A 19668-nucleotide genomic window follows, 5' to 3' on the forward strand; every position below is an offset into this window, starting at 1 on the left:
CGACTGAACCACTGCACCACATCAACACATGAGAAATAAACCATCGACTGTCGACGTCGAGCGAACGAATCCTGAAGCCAAACGACGTTTGATTTTGTTTTGTTCAAAGCCACAAAACTATTTCAGTGGATGAACTCTGCACCTGTTACTACCCCACGCCACAGTAATCCTTCACACGAGTACTACAGGAGTACTACAGGAGTACTACAGGAGTACTACAGGAGTACTACAGGAGTACTACACCAGTACTACAGGAGTACTACACCAGTACTACAGGAGTACTACAGGAGTACTACACGAGTACTACAGCAGTACTACACCAGTACTACAGGAGTACTACACGAGTACTACAGGAGTACTACACCAGTACTACAGGAGTACTACACGAGTACTACAGGAGTACTACACGAGTACTACAGGAGTACTACAGTACTACAGGAGTACTACACCAGTACTACAGGAGTACTACACCAGTACTACACGAGTACTACACCAGTACTACAGGAGGAGTACTACACAGGAGTACTACACGAGTACTACACAGTACTAGTACTACAGAGTACTACACGAGTACTACAGGAGTACTACACGAGTACTACAGGAGTACTACACAGGAGTTACTACACCAGTACTACAGGAGTACTACAGGAGTACTACAGGAGTACTACAGAGAGTACAGGAGTACTACACAGTACTACAGGGAGTACTACACGAGTACTACAGGAGTACTACAGGAGTACTACACGAGTACTACAGGAGTACTACACGAGTACTACAGGAGTACTACAGGAGTACTACGAGTACTACACAGGAGTACTACACTACTACAGTACTACACCAGTACTACAGGAGTACTACTACGAGTACTACAGAGTACTACAGGAGTACTACACCAGTACTACAGGAGTACTACAGGAGTACTACACGAGTTACTACACGAGTACAGTATACAGGAGTACTACAGAGTACTACACAGTACTACACCAGTACTACACCAGTAGTACACAGTACTACAGGAGTACTACACGAGTACTACACGAGTACTACAGGAGTACTACTACAGGAGAGTACTACAGTACTACACTACAGGAGTACTACAGGAGTACTACTACAAGTACTACAGGAGTACTACAGGAGTACTACACGAGTACTACTACAGGAGTACTACAGGAGTACTACACGAGTACTACAGGAGTACGAGTACTACACCAGTACTTACTGCATACACCAGAGTACTACAGAGTACTACAGGAGTACTACAGGAGTATACAGGAGTACTACAGGAGTACTACAGGAGTACTACACGAGTACTACAGGAGTACTACACAGGAGTACTACAGGAGTACTACTACAGGAGTACTACAGTACTACAGTACTACTACAGGAGTACTACTGTTACTGCATCACTCCAGAGTACTTCACAAGAGTACTACAGGAGTACTACAGGAGTACTACACGAGTACTACAGGAGTACTACAGGAGTAACTACTACACTACATCACTCCAGAGTACTTCACAAGAGTACTACAGGAGTACTACAGGAGTACTACACGAGTACTGCTGTTACTGCATCACTCCAGAGTACTTCACAAGAGTACTACAAGAGTACTACAGGAGTACTACAGGAGATCTACACGAGTACTACTGTTACTGCATCACTCCAAAGTACTTCACACGTGTACTACAGGAGTACTACAGGAGTATTACAGAAGTACTACAGGAGTACTACACAGGAGTACTTCACAGGAGTACTACAGGAGTACCACAGGAGTACTACAGGAGTACTATAAGAGTACTACAGGAGTACCACAGGAGTACTACAGGAGTACTATAAGAGTACTACAGGAGTACTACAGGAGTACTTCACAGGAGTACTACAGGAGTACCACAGGAGTACTACAGGAGTACTATAAGAGTACTCACAGGAGTACTTCACAGGAGTACTACACGAGTACAACGAGTACTACAGGAGTACAGGAGTACACACGAGTACTACAGGAGTACTTCACAGGAGTACCACAGGAGTACTACAGGAGTACTTCACAGGAGTACCACAGGAGTACTACAGGAGAACTATAAGAGTACTACAGGAGTACTTCACAGGAGTACTTCACAGGAGTACTTCACAGGAGTACTTCACAGGAGTACTACAGGAGTACTTCACAGGAGTACTACAGGAGTACCACAGGAGTACTATAAGAGTACTACTGGAGTACTTCACAGGAGTACTTCACAGGAGTACTACAGGAGTACCACACGAGTACTACAGGAGTACTTCACAGGAGTACCACAGGAGTACTACAGGAGTACTACAGGAGTACTTCACAGGAGTACTACAGGAGTACCACAGGAGTACTACAGGAGTACTATAAGAGTACTACTGGAGTACTTCACAGGAGTACTTCACAGGAGTACTACAGGAGTACCACACGAGTACTACAGGAGTACTTCACAGGAGTACCACAGGAGTACTACAGGAGTACTACAGGAGTACTTCACAGGAGTACTACAGGAGTACCACAGGAGTACTACAGGAGTACTATAAGAGTACTACTGGAGTACTTCACAGGAGTACTTCACAGGAGTACCACAGGAGTACTACAGGAGTACTACACCAGTACTACACCAGTACTACAGGAGTACTACACGAGTACTACACCAGTACTACAGGAGTACTACACGAGTACTACAGGAGTACTACAGGAGTACTACACAAGTACTACAGGAGTACTACAGGAGTACTACACCAGTACTACACCAGTACTACAGGAGTACTACACGAGTACTACAGGAGTACTACAGGAGTACTACACGAGTACTACAGGAGTACTACAGGAGTACTACACGAGTACTACACCAGTACTACAGGAGTACTACACGAGTACTACACCAGTACTACAGGAGTACTACACCAGTACTACACCAGTACTACAGGAGTACTACACGAGTACTACAGGAGTACTACAGGAGTACTACACAAGTACTACAGGAGTACTACAGGAGTACTACACCAGTACTACAGGAGTACTACAGGAGTACTACACGAGTACTAAACGAGTACTACAGGAGTACTACACCAGTACTACACCAGTACTACACCAGTACTACAGAGTACTACAGGAGTACTACACCAGTACTACAGGAGTACTACACGAGTACTACACGAGTACTACAGGAGTACTACACGAGTACTACACCAGTACTACAGGAGTACTACACAAGTACTACAGGAGTACTACACAAGTACTACAGGAGTACTACAGGAGTACTACACCAGTACTACAGGAGTACTACACGAGTACTACACTACAGTACTACAGTACTACAGGAGTACTACAGGAGTACTACACGAGTACTACAGGAGTACTACAGGAGTACTACACCAGTACTACAGGTACTACAGTACTACAGTACTACACGAGTACTACACGAGTACGAGTACTACAGGAGTACTACTACACAAGTACTACAGGAGTACTACAGGAGTACTACACCAGTACTACAGGAGTACTACAGGAGTACTACACGAGTACTACACGAGTACTACAGGAGTACTACACCAGTACTACACCAGTACTACAGGAGTACTACAGGAGTACTAGAGGAGTACTACACCAGTACTACAGGAGTACTACACGAGTACTACAGGAGTACTACACGAGTACTACAGGAGTACTACACGAGTACTACAGGAGTACTACACAGGAGTACTACACGAGTACTACAGGAGTACTACAGGAGTACTACACGAGTACTACAGGAGTACTACAGGAGTACTACACAAGTACTACAGGAGTACTACATGAGTACTACAGGAGTACTACAGGAGTACTACTGTTACTGCATCACTCCAGAGTACTTCACACGAGTACTACAGGAGTACTACACGAGTACTACAGGAGTACTACACGAGTACTACAGGAGTACTACAGGAGTACTACACGAGTACTACAGGAGTACTACAGGAGTACTACTGTTACTGCATCACTCCAGAGTACTTCACAAGAGTACTACAAGAGTACTACAGGAGTACTACACGAGTACTGCTGTTACTGCATCACTCCAGAGTACTTCACAAGAGTACTACAAGAGTACTACAGGAGTACTACAGGAGATCTACACGAGTACTACTGTTACTGCATCACTCCAGAGTACTTCACACGAGTACTACAGAGTATTACAGAAGTACTACAGGAGTACTACACAGGAGTACTTCACAGGAGTACTACAGGAGTACCACAGGAGTACTACAGGAGTACTATAAGAGTACTACAGGAGTACTTCACAGGAGTACTTCACAGGAGTACTACAGGAGTATTACAGGAGTACTACAGGAGTACTATAAGAGTACTACAGGAGTACCACAGGAGTACTACAGGAGTACTATAAGAGTACTACAGGAGTACTTCACAGGAGTACTACAGGAGTACCACAGGAGTACTACAGGAGTACTATAAGAGTACTACTGGAGTACTTCACAGGAGTACTTCACACGAGTACTACAGGAGTATTACAGGAGTACCACACGAGTACTACAGGAGTACTTCACAGGAGTACTTCACAGGAGTACTACAGGAGTACTTCACAGGAGTACTACAGGAGTACCACAGGAGTACTATAAGAGTACTACTGGAGTACTTCACAGGAGTACTACAGGAGTACCACACGAGTACTACAGGAGTACTTCACAGGAGTACCACAGGAGTACTACAGGAGTACTACAGGAGTACTTCACAGGAGTACTACAGGAGTACCACAGGAGTACTATAAGAGTACTACAGGAGTACTTCACAGGAGTACTACAGGAGTACCACAGGAGTACTACAGGAGTACTATAAGAGTACTACTGGAGTACTTCACAGGAGTACTTCACAGGAGTACTACAGGAGTACCACACGAGTACTACAGGAGTACTTCACAGGAGTACCACAGGAGTACTACAGGAGTACCACAGGAGTACTACAGGAGTACTACAGGAGTACTATAAGAGTACTACTGGAGTACTTCACAGGAGTACTTCACAGGAGTACTACACTTTCTGAGAGTTTCATTCCGGTCGTACTGAAGTTGCTCCTGGGACCTGAAAACTTTCCACAGAATCTGAGCCACTTCTAATGTTGGAGTCAAGTTTTAGATCTGGTTCAGTCCTGGTTCAGTCCTGGTTCAGTCCTGCTGTAGACCTGGTTCAGTCCTGGTTCAGTCCCGGTTTAGTCCTGGTTTAGTCCTGGTTTAGTCCTGGTTCAGTCCTGCTGTAGACCTGGTTCAGTCCTGGTTCAGTCCTGGTTCAGTCCTGCTGTAGTCCAGTTTTAGTCCGGGCAGGGTAAGAGGAGCTTCACAAATGTTTGGCTCTGGTGATGTTATGTGAACACTTCACGGACTCTGACGCTCAAACGGATTTCACAATAGAACAGCTCCGGGTCAGGGGCTCAAGTCGCCAACAGAACACCGGGTCAGGGGCTCGAGTCGCTGTGTGTCACTCTGAACTCAAGAAGGTCAAAAAAAATGAACAGAATGAGCCGAAAAATCAACCTTTTGTTACATCTGGTTTAGAGAAAAGCTCGGACATTTCCTCTGTCCGTCCGTTTGTTTGTTTTGGGTCATTTGGGCGATTCACCTTTGGCTTCTGCACAAACCTCAATAATCCGTGTGTCGTTCGTTCATTCGTTTTTCAAAATAAAACCAAAAATAAGAAAATGAAAAAACAACTATTTTCTTCATTATTTGTCTCCAAAGCCAAAATGAAAAAAACAGAAACTGATTTTTTTTTGTGTGTGTGTTTAAATGAAAAATGGAAAAAAAACGGATTCGGACTGAACCAGGACCAGACCAGGACTGAACCATTTTCAGTCCTGGTCTGGTCCCGGTTTCATCCTGGACCTGGTTTAGTCCTGGTTCAGTCCAGTATTCATTTTTTTTCCCTATTTTTCATTTAAACACACACACACAAAAAAATCAGTTTCTGTTTTTTTCATTTTGGCTTTGGAGACAAATAATGAAGAAAATAGTTGTTTTTTGTTTGTTTTATTTTTATTTTTATATATTTTTTGTTTTATTTTGATAAACAAATGAATGAAGGACACATGGATTAGATTCTTGTGGGTTTGTTAAATACTGTGAGATTTCTTCTTGCTGTACAGCGTTTTTGGACGGATCGATCACAGAGCAGCGAACAAACCGAAACAGACGCACTTCAGCTTTTGAGTGAAAATACTGACTTCTGTTTGTGAAAAAACGTGCGAAGGGAAAGATGTCTGAGCTTTTCTCTCAACTGGATTGAACTAAAATTTAACTTTGTGACTTATTCCACTTTTGTGACGTTTTGATCAATCAGAGTGAAGTATTTGTTTATACTAGAATAAGAACTGTATAAGCCCCTCCCCCTCTGTTCGCGAGAGAGGTCGACTAGAGGCCACTTCAGGTACTGCAGCTCCCAGGAGCTCAGGCCCAGAAAGAATTCTCCTGAAGAAGAACAATGCATTTACGTGAAATCAAATTGTCCGTGTTCTCACAGGGCATCCGGCTTTCACAGAAGTCAGATTTTGTACTGCAGCATTTGTACAACTCAGAACTGCGGGTTTCTGACGTCACACATTTTGCGGCGTAAGGACAGTATTCAGGAAGTAAAAATATTTTTGGGATCGCCTTGGGTTCACCTTCAGATTTTATTACAGTTCTGTGGATCCTGATCAGTCAGAGAGTCGTCCCAGATTTATAAACTCTAGAACTCTATTCCGAGGGACACACATCAGTCTGGAGAAAGCCCGGTGACCGAGTCTGATTCATCAGCCAGTTTCACGTCGTAGAAACCGTGTGACCTCACAGCATTAGGATTCGTTCGCTCGACGGAAGGCGGGGACTTTTTTTATTTAACCAATCGCTGATGTTTGTAATGCTCCAAATCCTGCAGGAAGAAGAACAATAACGTCTTTCTCCTTGATAAAATTCACCAAATATTCTCTTTGTTCCGGCTTTAAATCCTCGATCTCGAGAATCGTCGCCAACACAGAGTGTCTCTTCGCTGATTGGCTGGTGCCCGAACTCACACTTCTGGGGTTCTTTCAAAACGTCTAGTGTATTCTGATTCCTGACCTGGTCACTGAAGAGAAATAAAATTGAGCGGAGACACTAGGATGGAACCAGTCTGGACACCGTTGACCAGTCTCCCCTTTAAACCTCATGTTTAGAGTTTAAAAAAATAGATTAGGACAAAAATCAAACTGTTGAATCGATGACTCTGTTCGTTTCCAGTCCACACTTTTGGAATCCGTCTTGTTCATGAATGTTTGAACAGGAGCAGTTACGGGCAAACTTTATCTGGATAATATTAAATTAACTTTAGACACGTTAATGACACAAAGTTCGACAAAAGGAAAAAATAAATAACAGTAAAGTACAGTTAAAATTATTTAAAGTTATTTGATTTTCTCTAAACTCTTTCTTTTTCTACAGCGCCACGAAACAACTTCACACCGCCGTGAAGCCCATCGTCCGGGAAAATGGACAAAGAGGACGGAGACAACTCGAGTGAAGAGAAACTCAAACTGGACGAATGCAAAGAAACCAAAGACAAGAACAACCGCCTGGAGAAGGACATCAGCGAGAAGACCCCTCGCAGGCGCCGGTGTGCGTGGCGAGGAGGATGGGCGCTCACCGATCGCCTCGCCATAAACGTGTCGGGGATGAGGTACGAGACGCAGCTCCGGACGCTGGCGCAGTTCCCCAACTCGCTGCTGGGAGACCCCAAACGCCGAATACGATACTTCGACCCGTTGAGGAACGAGCTGTTCTTGGACCGGAGCCGCGCCTGCTTCGACGCCATCCTGTACTTCTACCAGTCGGGCGGGAGGCTCCGGAGACCCACCAACGTCCCTCTGGACATGTTCATGGAGGAGCTGAGGTTCTACGAGCTCGGCGAGGACGTGGTGGACCGCTTTAAGGAGGACGAGGGCTTTGTGAAGGAGGAGGAGAGGACCTTGCCCGAGGGGGCGCTGCAGAGGAAGCTGTGGATGCTCTTTGAGTATCCGGAGTCTTCGGGCGCCGCCAGGATCATCGCCATCATCAGCGTCATGGTGATCGTGGTGTCCATCCTCATCTTCTGCTTGGAGACGCTGCCCGAGTTCAGACACGAGAAGGAGCTCCGAGAGGTGAGACCGAAACACAGATCAGCCGCTACAGTCTGGGTCATAAACGTGGGGAAGGTTTAGTTTGATTCATGAGGCGGTTTCACGTCGTACAAACCGTCTGACCTCGCAGTGTTAGAATTCGTTCGCTCGACAGTAGACGGGTACCGTATTTTCCGGGTGATTAGGCGCTCCGGGTTATAAGACACACTTTTTTCACATATAAACCACACTGGACTATAAGGCGCGTTAAACGAAACACAACAGTTGGGTAAATCAGTCAAACTTTATTTAACGCGTTTACTCGTTACGTTAACTCTCAACTTTGTTCATTTGTAACACGTAAAAAACAAAAAACTGTCCGAGACCGATAAATTGTCAGCGTATTCACAATAACTCATAATTGTTCGGTTATAACTAAAAATAACACATTAGGTCGTTTTCACACCGCTAGTTCGATTATTTGGTCCGCACCAGGCAATAAAATTGTTATTATGTAGCAAATAGACTCCAGTGTGTCCGCGTTCACACCGACAAACGAACTAAAACTGGTTCGATTGACGTGTCTCTGTTTCCCGGGAAAACAGCGATACTCCAGTTATCAACACCGATGTTCCTGTTAAAACCGCGGGCCGTCCTCATCTCAAATTATCACCATGAACTCATAAAACAGCAACATGTAGAACTTTGTACAAACTCACCGCATCAGCCCAGAGTTCAGGTAACAGCAGCAGCCAACAGCTCCTCAGGACGGGGCTGGGGTCTGGTCCTTGGTCTTCTGTCGTCCTACAAGCTCGTTGGTCAGATGGTCCGGAGGCTCTGTCCTCCATGTGCTGGTTCCAGACGGTGGCGAGTAAGACCAGTGCTTGATGGACTGAGTCTCGAGCGGGTACGTTCCGTCGTCTGCGCGCTGGTTCTGTGCGGGAAAGCAAGAATGCGCTGTGGACTACAGGTCCGGGCGCTGCTCCGGTTCTCCGCGCTCAAGAACCGCGACTGGTTCCGAGGTGGTGCAGCATCCGGACAGAAGCGTGAGTCCAGTTTGGTTTGTTATATGTTGTTCTGAGCGTCCGTCCTCCGCACATTTGGTTCTTCCCGGGGAAAGCGCTTCCTCAGGTCGAGGCTCCCCGCTCCAGCTCCTCTGAGCCCGGCCTGAACTGGAGCTGCTCCTGCTGGTTCAGGACTCTGGTTTGGATCTAGTCCGACTGTATTTCTCACACTAGGCTAAAAGCAGGGACTTTTTGAAGTTGTATCAATTGAATAGGCTACTGCCATAAAATTATTTGGTTAATTAAAGCCTAAAATAACAAATGCTGGTTGGTACATGATCACGGGGAACACCGGGTCGTCTCTGTGCGTGCAGGTCATGAACAGACGTACACACCCCCAATTTTGACTCACTCTGGAGCCACACGTTCACACACTGGTTCTTGCTCTGATCTTCGTGTGTTACATTCTCTGTATTGGCCATTGTTGGTAAAATAATTTGAAAATGAATCGCGGCTGCGTCTGGACAACAACCTGTTACTGCGCTGGAGTCGCAGATCAATAGGGACGGAGATGTGTGGAAAAAGCCATCCGGTCTCTTAAGGTAAACTTCTCGCAGCCAGTCGCTCATCTTCTCCTCGTCCACAGGAAAAATGAGGAATCACAGTACGTATCACTCCACGATGCTCCTGACTACGGTAGCCGTAATGCTGCAAGTGGTGCGGCTTTGTCGTTTACTGAAGTTGTACTGGAACACTCGCATAAATTCATATAAAAGGCGCTCCGGATTATAAGGCGCGCAGTCGTTTTTGGAGTCTTAAGGCCGCGCCTAATCGCCCGGAAAATACGGTACTTTTTTTATTTAACCAATTGTTGCTGTTTGGGCTAACTGGTATATTAAACTTTTCCCAAATCCCGAAGGACAATAACGTCTTTCCCGTTGATAAAATTCACCAAACATTCTCTTTGTTCCGGCTTTAAATCCTCGATCTCGGGAATCGTTGACAACACAGAATGTCTGATTCTTCGCTGATTGGTTGGTGCCCAAACTCGCACTTCCAGGGTTTTTGCGAAATTTTGAAACTGAGCGGAGGCACTAGGTGGTGCCAGTTTGGCTTGGGAAGGTTTGGGCGATGAATGAAAATGAACAGAAATTAACATCTCAATTTTTTTTTTTTTTCGCGATATATTTAGCCGATATTTAAAAAACGTCCCCGTAAATGTCACGTTCGAGGTTCAAGTTTCACACAAAACGTAAATTGAGAGTAAAATGAACAAAATATCCCTTTATATCTTTATATTTCTGATGGACAGACCTGTTTATTTCATTCTGACGGGGCAGTGTGGAGTTTCAGAGGCATGTTTCCTAAAAATGAGCCCAATTAAGGATTTGCGTGCGACGTGTCAGTCATGTGATTTAACGTTTTGTCGTCCATACTGCAGGTCAACACTGGGATTTTTCAGTTAATTTCAGTATAATCACGGCGTCTTTAAACTGCGCAAACGACATAAAACAGTGTGAAACCTCCAGCTCGTTAGATCAGCGTCATTAGAAAAGTATAAATCTAAAGTTGTCCTCCTGAGTTGTGGAATAGATCCTGATCTAACTCCGATGGAGCTTTGTCAGTTTAATCGACGCTCGCTCTGTGCCAAACCTTTAGTCTCCGGATATTTAAACTACTTCATTCATTCGACGTCGTCCTGCACCAACCAAGAACTGAAAAGCTACACGGGGTTAGAGGATTATAAATATTTTGTAACGGGATGTGTGAGATCTTTGTTGATCACCAAACATCACATCTGTTCCCGATAACAGCCAGAGGAAGTAGAACGGAGGTCAAAATCAGAGCCGGAGCGACAAGGGACGCTGGAAATAGAGGGTGGGTTGGGGGGGGATTTCTGGCCGGCGAAAGTGAGGATGGGGGTTTTGTATCGGTACACCAGCGAGAAAAATAATTTTGGTATCTGTCATTTCATTTAGTGTAAATCTCTTCTTCTTTTTTGTGTGTGAAATGAAATGTTGACTGACAGACGACTGTACTCAGTGAGCTCCATCCATCTGTTTTTCTGTTGCTCTCCACGTCTGTCTGTGATCTTTATCGGCCGGGATCTGATAGGGAGACACTTCGGCCTCCTTCTTTAGCAGATTAACTCCGGTCAGAACATCCAACAGCAACACAGCTCAAAACCTTTGTTATTGGACTAACTGGTATATTAAGCTTTTCCCAAATCCCGTAGGAACAAGGGCAATAACATCCCTCCCCTTAATCAAATTCACCAAACATTCTCTTTGTTCCGGCTTTAAATCCTCCATCTCAGGAATCGTTGCCAACACAGAATGTCTGACTCTTCGCTGATTGGCTTTTGCTCGAACTTGCACTTCTGGGGTTTTTGCGAACCGTCTAGTGCAGGGGTGTCAAACTCATTTTGGTCCGGGCGTCGTATCCAACCGACTTTGATCCCAAAGTGTCCGGATCAGAAAACTCATGTCATATAAACCCCAAAAATAACAATAACTTCAAATATTTGTGCAGAGAAACGCAAATCTATTACAGAAATCTTTTTTAATTGATGAACTCTTTCTTATTATAATATTATAATATTATGAACAACCTGAAACTTGAAGAAAAATTCAATTTCAACACAATGTTTTAACAATAATTTGTATGCCAACAGGAATAAGTCCATTTTTGTTGTAAAATCCTGCACTCGGCTCCACTTTTCTCATGTTGGACATTTTTCTGATGAGGGTGTCACGGTCAACAGTCAAAACGATCGTCCTTTAAGAGCGTTTGGAAAGAGACAAGTCTTCATTTGTGCTGCTCTGGTGGGAGGGGCCACGTACAGAGACGCTGGAGACGCTGCTGTGATAAACACCACAGAAAATTAACACGATTTTAATAGAAAATATCATTACAATATTTAAGTAGAAAATCACCCAAGGGCCACATTAAAGGTCTTGGAGGGCCGGATCTGGCCCCCGGGCCTTATGTTTGACACCTGTGGTCTAGTGTTTTCTGATTCCTGACCTAGTCGCTGGAGAGAAATAAAATTGAGCAGAGGCACTAGATAGAAACCAGTCTGACAACCGTTGACCAGTCTCCCCTTTAAACCTCAAGTTTAGAGTAAAAAAAAAAATAGATTAGGACAAAAATCAAATGTTGTATCGATGACTCTGTCGGTTTTCAGTCCACACTTTTGGAATTCGTCTTGTTCATGAATATGTGAACAGGAGCAGTTGCAGCTAAACCTTATCTAGATAATATTAAAATAACTTTAGACACACTAATGACACAAAGTTAGAGTAAAGGAAAAAAATTAATTACAGTAAAGTAAAGTACAGAGTGACTCAGAACATCCAACAGCAGCACAGGTCAAAACCACTGTTATTCAATTCACATTTTATCGCACACAGATACAACACGTTGGTCCATGTAGCTGACGATAATGAATTTGTTTGTTATTGTATTTGCTCAATATTAAGATGTGTCAGAACACCAGAGTTATTAATTTTATGTTTTATTTCTGAAACTATTTACCTTGGAGTTATGTGACGTTTTACTTTGCCCCGGAGGTAAACAGAGTGAGAAAAATAGTAACCACGGAAGAGAGAAAAAGACAATAAAGAGAAACACAGAAAAAGGTGTAAAGAAAAAGACGCAGAAAAAATTAAAGAACCGCTACTTAACTCCTGCTGGTGATGTATCGGCGAACACGGTAAATATTGTTTTCAGTTCTGCATTTATTTAAAGGTATTTATGTAAAGCTGAGACGTTTTGTCTGTCTGTCCTTATTTTAGTTTTCACGGTGTCTCAATGTGTTGGCGGAGTTGAAGATCACTGAGAATAAATATTGACACACATGATCATCAGTACGGAGCGTGAAGTCCTTTTTTGCGAAGAAACCAGGGGAGCTACAGTCCAGATAAATAGTTTGACCTCCAATATGGCGACATAAACACCAGGCGATGTGAACGCAAAACCTTAATACTAAAATGCTCTTTATTTGTCCCACCCTTAACAACCGTTATCAGTCACTGTAACTCCCGTAGTGTCAGACCCCTCGAATTCTTCAGTTGCTCCAAATTCTGAAGCTTCTTGGATGTTGAAACACGCCAAACATGTAAAATATGTTCACTATTCTTCCACACGGAGGCTCTGACTGAGATAATGAAGGACCTTCGCCGTGTGTTTTCAGATCAGATTACAAACTCTTTCAAGCGGGTTTAAAATAATGCAGCGCTCTCGGGAGGGGCGGGTCGGACCTGAGGAGGTGCTGACGGGTCACACTTTGTTAAACACTTAAAACAATCTGAGGTCAGAAGGACCAGGTCAAACGAGACGCCAAGGAGCTCGTGAGTCCAGAGTCTGTGAGGAACTCTGCCTCACTGCGCCGTTAAGTAACAATGACATCGTTTATTTCACTTGTTTCGATTAGTTTAAAGGGCCCATCTCATGCAAAATCTACTTTTCAGAGCTTTCTACCTTCTCAGAGTGATGTGTGGGCCTTGTAGATGTCGCCCAAGTGGTTTTTAGATTGATTCTGTGTTTTTTTAACAAATTGCAGCGTATTTCTGCCGCTCTCCCACGTGACAACGAGCTAAAGCTGCTACAACGATGACGCGGCAGATTCACCTATGACGTGTTTGACATAGCAGAAACCTGCCTCCGCCCACTCAGTTTATCTACTAGTGTTTATTAAAACTTTACCAATCAGTAATGTTCAGCTGATGTGGACACATGCGGCTGAACGCGCTGTATCTCCACGATGAATAAAAGTTTATTCCTGCCGCTATCAGGGTCACGTCTGTCTCCCCCTCCCTCCCTGAGATGGCGGAGGAAGGGCGGCTCACTCGTCGCCTACGTCACGTTTGGAGGGCGGAGCCTGTGCTTTCTCAGGACGGGCGGGGGGAGGAGCAACAGTCGGACTTTCATAGTTCCTGCTCTGTGACTGTCTCCAAGAAATCAGTAAGATTTCATAACTATTGTGTAATGATTGTTCCAAAACCCAAATTGTGCTTGTTTATGTGCAGAAGATACAATGTGAAAGGAGTTGTTTTACATCAGATGGGAACTTTAAACGGCTTTACATCAGTTTTATTTCCCAGAATTCCAGGTGGCGTTGTGTCTGAGGCTTTGTCCACACTAGTACGTGTTCCATACCAACTTTATTTATAAAGCACTTGACTTGACTTGACTTGACTTGACAAAATGAAACTGTCTCTCCAGTTTCTGAGGCTGTGACTGACATGCAGTGTTGGGGAGTAACAGATTACATGTACCAGAGTAATCAGAGTACAAATTATGAGTAACTGTATTCAGTTACAGTTACTGTTTCAGTGAGTGGTGATTGGTCATTACAGTTACTTTGTTGAAATAAATGGATTACACAGAGGTATTTTCCTGTTTTCACATTTTGGGCTATTCCCTTTTTTTTTTTTTCTCTCGGTAATTCCACTCATTGCCAGAAAGTAAACCAGGACTAAACCAGGACTAAACCAAGTCTAAACCAGGACTAAACCAGGACTAAACCAAGTCTAAACCAAGTCTAAACTAGGTCTAAACCAGGACTAAACCAGGACTAAACCAGTACTAAACCAGGACTAAACAGGACTAAACCAGGACTAAACCAGGACTAAACCAGTCTAAACCAGGTCTAAACTAGGTCTAAACCAGGACTAAACCAGGTCTAAACCAGGTCTAAACTAGGTCTAAACCAGGTCTAAACCAGGACTAAACCAGGTCTAAACTAGGTCTAAACCAGGACTAAACCAAGGTCTAAACCAGGTCTAAACTAGGTCTAAACCAGGACTAAATCAGGTCTAAACCAGGACTAACTACTAACAAGTCTAAACAGGACTAAACCAGGACTAAACCAGGACTAAACCAAGTCTAAACCAACTAGGTCTAAACCAGGACTAAACCAGGACTAAACCAAGTCTAAACCAGGTCTAAACCAGGACTAAATAGGTCTAAACCAGGACTAAACCAAGTCTAAACCAGGTCTAAACTAGGTCTAAACTAAACAGACTAAACCAGGACTAAACTAAAAGGTCTAAACCAGGTCTAAACTAGGTCTAAACCAGGACTAAACCAGTCTAAACCAGGTCTAAACTAGGTCTAAACCAGGACTAAACCAGTAAACCAGGACTAAACCAGTAAACCAAGAGGTCTAAACAAAAAAGTCTAGGTCTAAACCAGGACTAACCAAGTCTAACTAGGTCTAAACAGGACTAAACCAGGACTAAACTAACCAGGACTAAACCAAGTCTAAACCAGGACTAAACCAGGTCTACAACTAAACCAGGTAAACCAGGACTAAACCAAGTCTAAACCAGGAACTAGGTCTAAACCAGGACTAAACCAAGTCTAAACCAGGAGGTCTAAACAGGTCTAAACCAGGTCTAAACCAGGACTAAACCAAGTCTAAAACCAAGTCTAAACTAGGTCTAAACCAGGACTAAACCAGGACTAAACCAAAACCAAGTCTAAACTAGGTCTAAACAGGACTAAACCAGGACTAAACCAAGTCTAAAAAAAGTCTAAACTAGGTCTAAACCAGGACTAAACCAGGACAAAAAGTCTAAACCAGGTCTAAACACTAAACCAAGTCTAACCAGTCTAAAAAGGTCTCTAACCAGGTCTAAACCAGGACTAAGGACTAAACCAGGTCTAAACCAACTAAACCAAGTCTAAACCTAGGACTAAACCAGGTCTAAACAGGATTTAACAGGACTAAATCCTGCTGTGTGGGACGTGTGTCTCTTCTTCTCTATCAATAATATTTTTTAATTTGGTTCAGTAAAGTCTGGGCTTTTTTATTTTCTTTTATCAGACAAAACTTCTTATGTTGCAATATTTTAGTCTTTGTTTCTCTACAGCAAATCAAGTAATCCAAAGTATTCAGATTACATTACTCACTTTAAGTAATTTAATGGATTATGTTACAAACTACATTTTGGGATATGTAATCTGTAATCTGTAGGGGATTACATTTTAAAAGTAAACTTCCCAACACTGCTGAGAGGTGGAGCGACCAGTCAGAGAAACACACGATCTGTTTGAGTAAAAAATAAAGAGAATAACAGATTTCTGAATTATACCAATGTTCTGAATAACAAATGTATGTGAAGAATCCCTCAGTCGTGCAGGTGGAATCCAGGGCGAGGAGAAAATTCTGGACAAAAGTTAGTTGGTTAAAGACGTCTCATCCAAGCTACGAAACATCTTCAACCAAACTAACTTTTGTCCAGTCGACAAACTGAATTTTCTCCTCGTCAATAACAAATTTGTTTAATTACACGCCTATTACTAATGTACATGTATCATTTTCAGTGTTGGGAGTAACGCATTATAAAAGTAATGTATTACAGTAATGCGTTGATTTTTGCTGTAACGCAGTAATGTGGCATTACAGAGGAAAAAACTGTAATATTTGACTGTGTACAAATGTGAGTAACGCGCGTTACAAAGCTTTTTTAACCTGGATTGAAGTGGTGGGTTTTTCTTCATACAAATTCACTAAAATCACCGCGATATCAGCAGCGATGAAACGCCGGAGACGCGAACGAAAGGACCGACGCAGAACTCTACACTGTTTAGACCTGGTTTAGACCTGGGTCAGTTCTGGTTTAGACCTGGGTCAGTTCTGGTTTAGTCCTGGTTTACAGTCGTCTCTCGCTCTATCGCACTTTCACCTTTCGTCGTCTGGCTGTTTGGTGGATTTTTTTAGTGCAGTTTTGATGCCTTTTGTTTTACAGTGTATGAACACGTATTGTGTTCCTCCCGCTGCGTCCTGATTGGCTGAGGGACTCCTGTCTCCTGTACAGTACAGAATGTGTTCAGCTGCCAAATTGACATAAATGTTGGATCTGTATCAGTGTGATTCTGAAGTGCTGTATGTTTGTACGTTTTCTCCCCGACAAAATCCACAATGTCGACGAAACGTTCTGCACTGACAAAGGCTCCTGCGGTCGCACTCAAAAGGCAGAGGACGATGCAAACCATCGCACAAAAAGTTGGACTTTGGAAGGTAGAAGTTACGCGCTGTAGCAGAGTCTTGCACCGGGTCTTGTACCCGCAAATAGTTGCTGAAATCAGGACCGTGATCCCGAGCAGCAGGGTCCATAAAGAGCGATCGGGCGACAGCCGCTCTTACCTCCATGAGGTGAGGAGCAGAGCCCGTCCTGACAGTGAGTCCTGTTTTAGTCCTAGTTCAGTTCTGGAATCAGTCTGAGGTTAGTCCTGTTATAGTCCTGGTTTAGTCCTGGTTCCGCTCTGGTTTAGTCCTGGTTCAGTTCTGGTTTAGTCCTGGTTTAGACCTTGTTTAGTCCTGGTTCAGTCCATATACGGCTCAAAAGTTCAGCTTTTTCGCAGTTATTTTGGTGAGTAACTTAAAGTAATGTAATAGTAATGTAATGTCTTACATTTTAAATGCAGTAATATTGTAATGTAACGAATTACTTTAAAATGACAGTAATAAGTCATAAATAACACATTACAGTTTTAAAGTCACTTGCCCAACAGTGATCATTTTGAAGCCCAACTTTATGCACTAATAAATATTTTATGTTTTGTAGGCGTCTCACTTTACCCCAAGACTCCCCCTCTTTCTTAAATCATCTCAATTTCTTGCGGCCGCTAAAATAAGCAGCTCTCTGGTGTTTTCGTTTTGTAAAAGGAGCTCAACAGAGGAAAAAGGTTGGAGACACCTGCTCTAAACTTTCATTTCTCTGAGGTAAAAGACGTTCGAGATGTGGTCCTGAAAGACACGAGAAAACTGAGAGGACAGACACAAACTAACCCGTTTAATAAGTAAATAAGTCAAATAAAACGTGGAGTCCTTTGAAGTGTTGTGGATGTGAGATTTGCCGCTCCCGGAGGTGACGGGAATGTTCACGGGGAGTATTTTGGACGGGACTTGTTAAATCTGATCCAGGAACAGTTAAACCCAGAGGAAAAGTGCACGAGGCGACAGAGAAGAAGACGACTCTGAGGGATCGGCACCGAAACACAATATAACAGAGACATGTCCCGCACTCTGCACTTTCCCTCACTGCGAAGCATTAATACGACTTCACAACGACATCTGAAGATTAAAAACTCTCTCACGGCTTAAAGGGCCCAGATTAAACCGTTTTCTGATCCATGATGTCGTTTCCTCGTCACAAACAGACCTGGATTTGTGTTTTGTTTCATTCACATGTTTAACTCACAAACCTGCACAATCCGTTTGTCGTTCGTTCATTCGTTTTTCAATATAAAACCAAAAATTGGAAAACGAAACAACAACTATTTTCTTCATTATTTGTCTCCAAAACCAAAATGAAAAAACAGATAATGATTCGTTTTTTCAGTTTTCGATTTTGTGTTTAAATGAAAAATGGAAAAAACGGATAACGGCCGTTTACGTGACTTTTGTGACGGCGATGTCGGACTGAACCAGGACTGATCCAGGTCCGGGACCAGAGCGGGACCAGAGCTGGACTGAGACCGAGACCAGACCGGGACCAGACCGAGACTGAGACTGAGACCAAACCGGGACCAGACCAGGACCAGACTGGACTGAGAGACCAGGACCAGGCCGGGACCGGGACCAGACGGGACTGAGACTGAGACCAGACCAGGACCACCAGGACCAGAGACTGGACTGAGAGACAAACCGGGACCAAACCGGGACCAGAGCGGGACTGAGACTGAGACCAGACCAGGACCAGGCCGGGACCAAACCGGGACCAGAACGGGACTGAGACTGAGACCAGACCAGGACCAGGCCGGGACCAAACCGGGACCAGAACGGGACTGAGACTGAGACCAGACCAGGACCAGGCCGGGACCAAACCGGGACCAGAACGGGACTGAGACTGAGACCAGATCAGGACCAGACCGGAGGCTCAGAGCCCATGGCAGGGCCGGAGCTCAAAGCTGAGTCTCGGACCCCGCGGAGGCTCGGAGTCAAAGCTCGGAGTCCCGCTCTGGTCCCGGTCTGGTCCTGGTCTGGTCCCGGACCTGGATCAGTCCTGGTTCAGTCCGTATGCAGTGCAAAAGTCTGATATCGCAGTCACAGAAGTCACATAAACAGGAAACGGTTGTTATCCGTTTTTTCCATTTTTCATTTAAACACAAAATCAAAAACAGAAAAAGCTAATCATTATCTGTTTTTTTCATTTTGGTTTTGGAGACAAATACTGAAGAAAATGGTTGTTTTTTTTTGTTTTCTTATATTTGGTTTTATATTGAAAAACGAATGAACGAACGACACACGGATTAACAACAACTATTTTCTTCATTATTTGTCTCCGAAACCAAAATGAAAAAGGAAGTGCGCCCGCGTAGACTGTCGGGTGATCAGGACTGAGATTAGGACTAGACTAGGACTGAGACCGGGACTGAGACCAGGACTGAAACCAAGATCAGACCAGGACTAGGCCGGGACTGAGACCAGAACTGAGACTGGGACCTGGTTTAGTCCTGGGGTCAGTCCTGGTTTAGACCTGGTTTAGTCTTGGGGTCAGTACTGGTTCAGTCCTGGTCTCAGTCCCGGTCTGGTCCCGGTCTCAGGTCTA

General features: G+C 43.9%; 1 protein-coding gene across 2 annotated transcripts in view; it reads left to right on the plus strand.

The window, feature by feature from the left end:
• The window catches only part of kcna7 (potassium voltage-gated channel, shaker-related subfamily, member 7), a 36175-nt gene that overhangs the window by 1612 nt on the left and 14895 nt on the right, over positions 1-19668 (plus strand). For both annotated transcript variants that reach the window (XM_055152467.1, XM_020936635.2), the window contains exon 2: positions 7450-8144. In XM_055152467.1, the coding sequence (XP_055008442.1) occupies positions 7497-8144 (648 nt within the window). In that variant the 5' untranslated portion in view covers positions 7450-7496. The remainder of the gene's footprint in view (positions 1-7449; positions 8145-19668) is intronic.

Source organism: Boleophthalmus pectinirostris, unplaced genomic scaffold (assembly GCF_026225935.1).
Source record: "Boleophthalmus pectinirostris isolate CB_2022bp ecotype Guang Dong unplaced genomic scaffold, ASM2622593v1 HiC_scaffold_17, whole genome shotgun sequence".
NCBI classification, from domain to species: domain Eukaryota; kingdom Metazoa; phylum Chordata; class Actinopteri; order Gobiiformes; family Gobiidae; genus Boleophthalmus; species Boleophthalmus pectinirostris.